Source organism: Gavialis gangeticus, unplaced genomic scaffold, assembly GCF_001723915.1.
Source record: "Gavialis gangeticus isolate Ggan-Ray unplaced genomic scaffold, GavGan_comp1, whole genome shotgun sequence".
In the NCBI taxonomy this organism is placed as follows: Eukaryota; Metazoa; Chordata; order Crocodylia; family Gavialidae; genus Gavialis; species Gavialis gangeticus.
Window position 1 is genome coordinate 152,261 of NW_017729004.1, and position 8,979 is coordinate 161,239.

General features: G+C 66.8%; 2 protein-coding genes across 2 annotated transcripts in view; both read left to right on the top strand.

Annotated features, from left to right (window-relative positions):
* LOC109291054 (IQ and AAA domain-containing protein 1-like) overlaps positions 1-1,594 on the top strand; it is a 24,572-nt gene extending 22,978 nt beyond the window's left edge. Inside the window, exons 13-16 of the mRNA XM_019507914.1 lie at positions 30-116; positions 465-642; positions 949-1,187; positions 1,446-1,594. Of these exons, the coding sequence (XP_019363459.1) occupies positions 30-116; positions 465-642; positions 949-1,187; positions 1,446-1,547 (606 nt within the window). The 3' untranslated portion in view covers positions 1,548-1,594. The remainder of the gene's footprint in view (positions 1-29; positions 117-464; positions 643-948; positions 1,188-1,445) is intronic.
* Positions 1,595-2,502: 908 nt separating this feature from the next.
* On the top strand, positions 2,503-8,436 carry ASB10 (ankyrin repeat and SOCS box containing 10). Its single transcript, XM_019507988.1, has 5 exons — positions 2,503-2,971; positions 6,018-6,285; positions 6,534-7,038; positions 7,913-8,026; positions 8,203-8,436. Exons 1-5 carry the CDS (start codon positions 2,650-2,652, stop codon positions 8,386-8,388), a joined length of 1,395 nt encoding a protein of 464 aa, XP_019363533.1. The 5' UTR covers positions 2,503-2,649; the 3' UTR covers positions 8,389-8,436.
* Positions 8,437-8,979: the final 543 nt, after the last annotated feature.

Genomic DNA, 8,979 nt, shown 5'->3' on the forward strand with positions numbered 1-8,979 from the left:
GCTCAGCGCCTGCCCCCGGCCCCTTGCAGGTGGCGAGGCTCCTGCAGCCGTCGGTGATCTGGGTCGGCAACGCGGAGAAGACGTTTTACAAGAAGGTCCCGAAAGAGGAGAAGGAGGTGAGGCCGTGGGGGGCACCTGGCATGGGGCTGTGGGGCAGGGTGGGGGGATGTCCTCGGAGCAGGTGGGGAACAAGCCCCCTGGGTAGATGGGGCCGCAGGGCTGGCTGGGGGGCAGGTGGTGGAAGATGCGCTGGGCTGTGGCACAGGGGCAGGCAGTCCCCCGTGGCACCGCTGTCGGCTGTGCGCCTGCCCCTGCGCCGTCTGCCCCCCACCCAGCCGGGCTTTCTGGGCTGCATCTTGCTCTGTTTAAGAGCTGGGAAGTCCTGAAGGAGCAGAAACCCGCTGACACCCCCAGAGCCCTGCCCAGGTGCCCCCACCCCCAGCTCCAGTCCCTTGCGCCCGCAGGCGGAGCCGAAGCGCCTGAGGAAGGAGCTGCCCAAGGCTCTGAAGACGCTGCGGGTGGACGACCGGGTGCTGCTGCTGGGCACGTCCGACCGGCCCTACGCGGCCGATGCCAAGGCCCTGTGCAAGGCCTACGAACGGGTCCTCCTCGTGCCCCGACCCGACTACGCCTCCCGCTATGGTGAGCGAGGACCCAGCCCCAGGCCCCCCTTTCTCCCTTACCAGTGGCCGCTGGGGCTCGGGGCATCACCGCCCAGCCCCGGTCGTGCAGCCAGAGGCAGCACCAGGGCACGGGCCCCATGCAGCGCAGCAGAGGTGGGAGTGCTGGGCCCCGAGCCTCACGGCTGCCTGGGCTTGTGCTGGTGCCCCCCCCGCACCCTTGCACAGCAGCTGGGTGCAGTGCATCCATCCCCTTGCTTGTGCAGCCAGGCCAGCTGCCCCCCATCCTGCCCCGCTGCGTCCCCTGTGACCACCCCTCTCCCCGCAGTGACCTGGCAGCGCCTGATTCAGAAGCACAGTGGCACCGTGGGCCATGGCCTGGACCTCAGCGCCCTGGCCACGGTCTCAGATGGCTACAGCCAGGGGTCCGTGGCGCAGGTGGTGCGGACGGTGCTGACCGAGCGGCGCATCCTGCAGCTGCCCAGGAGGCCGCTGCGTGCCGAGGAGTTCCTGCAGTTGCTGCCCAAGGCTGACCCCATCTACTCCGAAGAGGAGAAGTTGCTCCAGGTGCCGGCCCCTTCCCTCCCCACTGCCCCCCACTGCGACCACCGCCCTGGGGATGGGCTGGGTGCACTCAGGCCTCCAGAGCCAGTTCTGCTGTGCTTTGTCTGGCTGGGCAGCTGCCTGGGGTGAGGTGGGCCATGTTGCCGAACACAGCGGTGCAGCCTGAACCAAGCAGCGGGGCTGCGTGCACATTGGGCCCGGCTCCCTGCTGCCTCCCCTGGGAGCACTGACCCCACCGCTTACCTGCTGTCCCCCTCTCAGGACTGGTACCTGAAGACGCCCCTGGGTAAGAGGTGGCTCAAGGCCATGGAAGAGCAGGTGGAAGGGAAGGAGATGCAAGCGAAGAAGAAGGGGAGGAAGTAAAGCCGGCTGGAAGCGGGGAGCTGGCAGCACCCCTGGCTGGGGCAGCCTCATAAAGCCAACTTGCCCTCAGCCCTTCCCCCTGAGCCTTGTGAGGGGCTTGGTGCAGGTGTGTGTACCTGTGGGTCCATGTGCAGGGAGTGCGTGTGTGCATGTGTGTGGGCACATGCTTGGGGGACACGTACATGTGCAGGTGAGTCTGGAAAGGGCTTTGTGCATGGGTTTGGCCCGAGTGCAGCACACCTGCCTGTCTGAGGAGGAGGGTGGCATGTGTATAGGTGCGTGTGCTTGTCCAGGGTGTGCCGAGGCGTAGACCCATGTGTCACAGAAGTGTGTGCAGCTGGGGGGGGTGGGGTCACAGAGGGGTGGGTGCACATGTCCACGTGTTTTCAGTTGCAGCTGGAGGGAACCAGAGCGGTGACACCTGGCCTTGCTGTGCACGCTGGTTGGGAGCACACAGGTGGCCTGGGGGCCCTTGCGGTGCCCGTCAGGTCTCAGGGTGGAAGGGGGCTCATAGCCTGGCTGTTGCAGCTGGAGAACAATGCCTGGCACAGAGGGAGCTTTGGGGCTGTTGCAGGGCAGGCGCTGGCTCCTTGCACCTCTAGCTCAGCACCTGGAGCATGAGAGGGGCTGGCACCCAGGCCTGGGCACCCCCCACCTTGCCAAGTGACCGTGTGGTGCCCAGCCTGGGCAGGGGTTGCGGGCACTCCCTGCATGGACACAGCCCCTTGGAGCCCACTGGAGGCATGGTGCAGACACTGGCAGCCCCGTGGTCCCAAACTGCCTCTGCCCCCCTGCCCAGGCCGCAGCAGAGAGAGCGGAGCGCCTGTGCCCCAGTGCAGGGGAGGCTGCACAGGGGGTCCCTGCCCCCACCTGCCTTCCCTGGCCAAAGGGACACAGGAAGCCTGCTCCAGTTGTGGAGGACAAACAAACAGTGCAGGGCTGGGCTGCCAAGCTGCTATTTATAACGGGTGAGTCAGGCTGGACTGAAGGGCTCAGCCCACCCCGAGCTGCTAGAGCTGGGGAGCACCCAGCCAAAGGCACGGGGCCCTGCCAGACGCTCGCAGGCTGCCCTATAAATCAGGGGCTCGTCCTGTTGCTTGCCATGACCAGTAGCACCTTCACCTTCGCATTCACCTCGGCCGCGCTGCGCTCACTGCGGCTGGACGAGGAACGGCTGCACCGCTGGAAGCTCGCCCAGCGCGTGGGCCCATCTTGCCGCCCCGGTCCCAGCGCACTGTGCCCCAGGGTCTGGGGGTCCCCACACCGCCGCATGGAGCCCCTTGCCTGCCACGACTTTCTGGTGCAGAACGCGCTTTTTGCAGGCGACTTGGAGATGGTGCGGCAGCACTTCACTGAGAGCGCTGCCGTCAACCTCGTCATTGAGGCCAAGGGTGATGAGCTGCGCTGGACCAGCCGCAAGCTGGGTGAGGGGGGCAGGGCACAGGGGTGGTCTGAAATTGGGGGGAAGGAGCCCAAGGGTGTGGGGGGAGGTGGTGCTGGGCTGTGGGGGCTGCAGGGGATCCCGGTGGTGGTGCCATGCTCATCCCCTGCCCCACCCCAGGCTCTGGGCAGCCGCGGCCTGTCCTAAATCACATTAGGTTCCCAGCCACTTCCACAAGCAGAGTACGGCCATGGTCCTCTACCCGGCACCTCTTGAGTATATATTAACAGCATTTCATAGAAGCAGGATGTTGACTGCCACGGTCCCCCCGTGATCCCCCTGCTTCACCTGTGGTGGGGTTGGGTATTGGGCCTGTGTTGGGTCAGGGTTAAGGGTATCTGATGCTGAGTTCAGATTATTGTTGGCTAGTTTGGATAGGGCTGGTCCTGCCTCAGGACTCGATGTGATGTCTGGAGCTCCCTGCCAAGCCTATGGCTCAAGGCCCCTGAAGAAAATGTGTGTGCAGGGGCTGTTGCAGCCTGTGCTTGTTTTGCTGTGCATGCATGGATATGCATGCATGTGCAGGGGAAGCACATGCACCGCCTGCACACCTAGCCCTATGAAGGCTGCAGAAGTGCCAGGTGCTGCTTGGGTCTGCCCCGAGGGTGAGATGGTCTCAGATGCCCAAGTCAGGCTTTGGCTGGGCCCTCGAACTTGGCACCACATTTGTCCCAGCCGGTGTTCGCCTTTGTGCCTGGTGTTTTGCGGTGCTGCAGCTGCCATGGCCCTGGTGCCAAGGAGGGCAGGGCAGGTACGGGGCTTGGTGGTGCAGGGATCTGTTGCTGGCTGGCAGACAGGGTGGGTCCAGGGAGGCAAGGTCCTAGCAGCAGGGTTGGCCACGGCAGCTTCACAGGCAGGTCCTGGTTGAAGGACAGGTGCCCCTTGGGCTGTCTCCTCCCGCCTCACCCACCCTTGCTGCCTGCCCCTCTCTGGCGTGGAGGCACCAGGGCAGCCAGGCACATGCGTGTGGTGGGGAGGGGCATTTGGGGCCTGAGTGCTGAGGGTGAGGTGGATGTGTCCTTGCCCACAGCTCCTGTCCCTTTGCAGGCTTTACTCTCCTGGGTGCATCTGGATGCCAGGTTGGGCCTGCTGCCCCAGAGTAGGGGAGCGCTCTGCCCCAGCCATGGGGACAGGGTGCCCTGTGGTCACAGCAGCATCTGTCGCAGGCAGTGCTGGGCGGCAATGCCCTCCGAGATATGGAGGCTGACAGGTGAACCAGGAGGTGGCTGGCAGCTGGGCTGGCCACAGACCACGTGTGATAGTCCCAGCCCCTCCCTGGTTTGGGTGCAGCGGGTGTTTACTGGGCTTCTGGGTTTTGCTGGCTGCTATGGGGGGTGGGAGGAAAGCTTTTTCCCCTACCTGCTGCTTGCATGTGTGTGGGGGGGGTACTGCCTCCCCCAGAGGCACTGGGTGCTGCAGCCCAGGCTGGAGATGGGGCTGGGCTGTGCCAATGCTCCTGCTAGCACCAACCCCGCAGGGTCCTGGCTGGAGGGTCTTGCCCCTGCGCTCAGCCTCAGCCCCATGCTACACTGGGGCAGGAAGGGATTCCCCCCCCCGCTCAGACTGGTCTGCACTGGGGGATTTTGCCTTCCTCTGCAGCAGGGGCACAGCCTAGGCCTGGGCTCTCTGCAGCGCCCACGACCCCCCTGGCAGCAGCGGGGCATTGGCCGTGGCCCCCCTGTATCCCGGGGGCAGGGGCGATACCTGGGGCTGTGTCAGGGTGACTGATGTGGCTCCAAGGTCGCACACAGGGTTTGTCAAGGGGGTTGGGGGTTGGACGGGGCTGATCCTGCCTCGTGCAGGGTTTGGGTGAGATGTGTCCCCTGCAATCCCTGCCAGCCCCACTTCCCCGGGGCACACCCAGCCCTGCCTCTCCCTGCCCCCCATCACGTCCCCTCTAACAGTTGTGCAGGGCCGGGTGCTGCTGGCCAGAGCTGCGTCCTTTTATCTGCGTTTTGGGCCGAGCTCCCGAGTCACGCGGCTCCCCAGAATAGCGCAGGCTGTGACCCGACACTTGTGGGCAAGCAGAGACCTGACACCCCCATGCCTTCCCACCCGCGGCCAGAGCTGCAGTGTCCAGCCCAGGGGCGAGTTGGACCAGCCCCTGAGCCCTCACCCCCCAGCACCCGGTGTCGGCAGCAGTCCTGAGGGTGCCGCGCTCCCCTGCCCCGGTGCCATGGGCAGCTGCGCACAGGCCGGCGGCCGGCGGCCGGCCCAGTGGTATCCAGACCCCATCGTGACCAAGAAGGCGGAGGGCTCTGCCTGGGCGTACTGGCAGGCGCTGGTGGAGGGGGATGTGGGCGCCCTGTCCCAGCTGCTCGGTGACCCACGGGCTGCGCTCAGCCCCAACGCCGTCTTCGACACCAGCGACCTGGAGGAGTGGAAGAATTACCGCTTCAACTTCCGCTGCCTCCGTACGGCCCCTCTGCTGGCACTGGGCAGGGTGGGCTGGGTTGCCAGCTGGCACGGCCCGGTTGCACCGCGTGCCAGGCCCTGGGGGTAGAGGCTGGGTGCTGGGGGGCTGCACTGGGTGGTGGGTGGCCCCTGCCCGTGGGGGTATTGCCCAGGTGTGGATCCTTCTGGCCATGGGGTCTGAGGCTGGGTGTGGGGTGCACACTCTGGTTCAGGGGTGTCACCGGTCCCGCGGTGGGGGGTTGAGGCTGATGTTGGTGGGGTCGGGGTCTTGACTGGGGTGCGGAGAGCTGCTGTTGCTGTCTGGAGGGGACAGGGGTGTCTCTGCCTCCAGAGCTCTCGGGTCCTGCCTGTTGCATCCCTTCCTACCCTGACCAGCCCTGCTGCCACCTTCCTGCCCTGTCCCCTGCCCATGCCCTCACCCCAGTCTTGCCTGCCCTGCCTGGGCTGGAGCTGCAGACAGCGCTCGGGACTCCTCGGAGACCTCCTTTCCTGCTGTCCAGCACAAACTCCCAGGCCTCTGGGTGTTGTATGGACCAGGGCAGAGTGAGGACATCCGGGCCTTTCCAGGGGTCTGGTGCCCGGTGCTGCCCCGCTGACCCCCCGCTGCCCCGCAGGGCTGTGGTCGCTGACCTACGAGCAGGAGCTGACTACGCCGCTGCACATCACAGCGGGACGCGGGTACGCCGACTGCCTGCGCTTCCTGCTGCTGCGGGGCGCGGCTGTGGACTTCGCGCCCAGCGGAAAGACAGCGCTGCACGAGGCCTGCGCGGCCGCCCACACCAGCTGCGTGCGCCTGCTCCTGAGCTTCGGCGCCGACCCCCAGGCCGTGTCCGAGGATGGCTTCCAGCCGCTGCACCTCTGCAAGAGCCCTGGCTCCCTCGAGTGAGTCCCGGCGGGCACGAGGGGCAGAAGGACGGCGGAGCCGGGAGGCAGTGCTGGAGCTGCTAGGGCCCAGCGCCCCTCCAGATGGACAGGGCTCATCCTGTGCCCCCAGCCGGGACATGGGGGCAGCTCCAGCCAGGCTCTGGGGTGGCAGAAAGGGGCAAAGGGTGCCGAGGCCAGGCTCTGGGGTGGGGGGGGAAGGGGGTGCCAGGGCCTGGGGCTCGTGGCTGAGCGCTGCCCCCGCTCAGGTGTGCCCGGCTGCTGCTGCAGAGCAGTGCCAGCGTGAACGTGGCCACGGAGGACGAGGAGGACTCGCCTCTGCACGTGGCCGCCCGGCACGGCCTGCCCGAGCACGTGGGTCTGCTGCTGCGGTATGGGGCCGCCGTGGACGCTGAGAACGAGGAGGGCCAGACGCCGCTGCACGCCGCCTGCTCTCAGCCCCATGAGCCCGAGGACATCGAGCGCTACTTTGAGGTGTGCCAGCAGCTGGTGGAGCACGGGGCCCGCGTGGACGTGCCCGACCGCGACCTGCAGCGCCCGCTGCACCTGGCCTGCAAGGTGGCTAATGCGCGTGTGGTGGAGCTGCTGCTGGGCCACGGCGCCAGCGTCAACATCATGAACTACAGCGGCAACACAGCCATGCACAACGTGCTGCAGGTGGCTGCCTACAAGCTGCTCCACCAGCCTGAGCGCATGGTGCGCGCCCTGCTCAACCACGGGGCCGTGCGCGTCTGGCCCGGCTCCCTCACCAAGGTGTGAAGCCCTCGTGGCCTGTGCATATGTGTGTGTGTCTGCATGCACAAGCCTGTGTGTGCATGTATGGGCAGGTCTATGCGTGCATGTGTGTGGCTTGACAGTGTGGCCAGGAGGCACTCGTGAGCTCCCCTGGTCATTGGGGGCCCCACCATCCTGCTGTGGGCTAAGATGCCTTTTTCCCAGGCAGAGCTCTGGTCCTCCACCCATCCCCCACCACGCTGGGCCTACCCCTGCCCTGGTGTAGACAAGCCTCCGGGAGAGGGGGACGGGTGGGAAGGGGCGGCATGGCAGAAGCAGGGGCTGCTGCCAGCCCCCAAGGAGGGTGCGTGGCAGGAGCTGTGGGAGCACCGGGGCAATGTGAACACGGGCATGGGGTCAGGGCTCCCCAGGCTCCCCTCCAGTGCTGGCTGCCTCCATGGCGCAGGGCAGCAGCACTCAAAGGGTTAACCATCTGTCTTAATTCCCGAGCAGCAATAATTACCCAGCCCGGAGATCGGCAGATTGCTCTCCCCTTTGGGAAAATACAGGAAAATCAACAATTAACACTAATTAATCTCCTATTAACACCAGATAATGAGGATCACTCTGCAGCCCGATTGGCTCTGACAGCTACCCGTGGCCTGGGTGGTGGGGAGTCAGAGCCGGGGGACTGGGTGGGGGTCTACCTCTTCCCGCCCGGCCCCATGGCCCAGGCATCCTGCCACGCCTGGGCACGCACCCCCGGACAGCAGGGACCTGCCTGTGTCACATGCTGCGTGGCATGACCCTGGCTGGGCACGGTACTTGCCCCGGTGCCACACTCGGGGTGTTGAACCCAGGCGGCCGTGGCACTGTGCGGTGCCCAGCCCTGACCCAACCCGCTTCGGCGCAGGTGCTGCGGTACTGCCACGCCGCCCCCCGCGTCATCGAGGCCCTGATCAACAGCTACGACCGCGTGCGCGTCCCCGACGAGTGGGCCAAGGCCGTTCCCCCCGAGACCTTGCAGGTGCGGACGGGGCTGCCCCTCGGGCAGGCATAGCCGCGGGGGTGGGAGTGTGGCAGGGGACACTGGCAGAGCTCCTTGTCCAGTGCCAGTGGGAAGTGCTGGGTGGGCCGTGCCCCCTGCCCGGGGTTGGGGTCCTGGCTGCCCCTTGGCACTGACGCCCTGCCCTCTTCTTGCAGAAACACCAGGGTTTCTACCAGTCGCTGTTCACGCTGGGGCAGCAGCCGCGCTCCCTACAGCACCTGGCGCGTTACGCGCTCCGCACCCACCTGGAGGGCCGGGTGCTGCTGGCCGCGCCGCGCCTGGGGCTGCCCCCCGCCCTGCTCCGCTTCCTGCTGCTCGACTTCGAGGACGTCCTCTACTAGGGGTTGCTGGCCCCGTCCGCGCAGCCCGGCCTGCGCCTGCCCTCCCAGGTGTGCTGCGCGGCTCCGGCTCCTGCTCCTGCTCCTGCTCCTGCCCACTGTGCCTCCTCCCGCGCCCCCTTTTGTACCACAGGGACTTTGAGGAATAAACCCTGGTCTTTGCCTAATCCTCCCTGCCACGGGCTGTGTCCCATGGAGCGCTGGGGCTGTGGCCGCCCCCTCCAGCCGGACGCTTCCTGCCCATGCCGGCGGGGTGCCACGGACAGCGATGGTGACTAGGCCCCGGGCTGCGGGTGCAGGAGGGGGTGGTTTGGCTCAAAGCCCTTCAGTCCCTGGCTGCACGGGGGAGCTGCTCAGAGCCAGGCCTGCGGTGCCCGTCCCTCGTTGGGGGCTGTCGCAGGCCGTGCTGGGCCACGCAGCGAGCTGTGCGCGGCAGGGCGTTATGTGGGGGAGCTTGGCCCCAGATGCAGCTACTGGGTGGGCAGAGGCGCCTCGTTGCTGGGTCCTCGGGTCACGTGTTGCAGTGACAGGACCCGACGGCCCCGGGTGCGTGAGCACCCCCGCTCCCACCAGCGTGGCGCCGGCTCTCGCGGC

Coding starts and splice junctions, on each gene's coding strand:
- ASB10 (XM_019507988.1), top strand. CDS start 2,650: ATGACCAGTAGCACCTTCACCTTCGCATTCACCTCGGCCGCGCTGCGC. Junction 6,286..6,533: donor AAGAGCCCTGGCTCCCTCGA/GTGAGTCCCGGC, acceptor GCCCCCGCTCAG/GTGTGCCCGGCTGCTGCTGC. Junction 7,039..7,912: donor GGCCCGGCTCCCTCACCAAG/GTGTGAAGCCCT, acceptor GCTTCGGCGCAG/GTGCTGCGGTACTGCCACGC.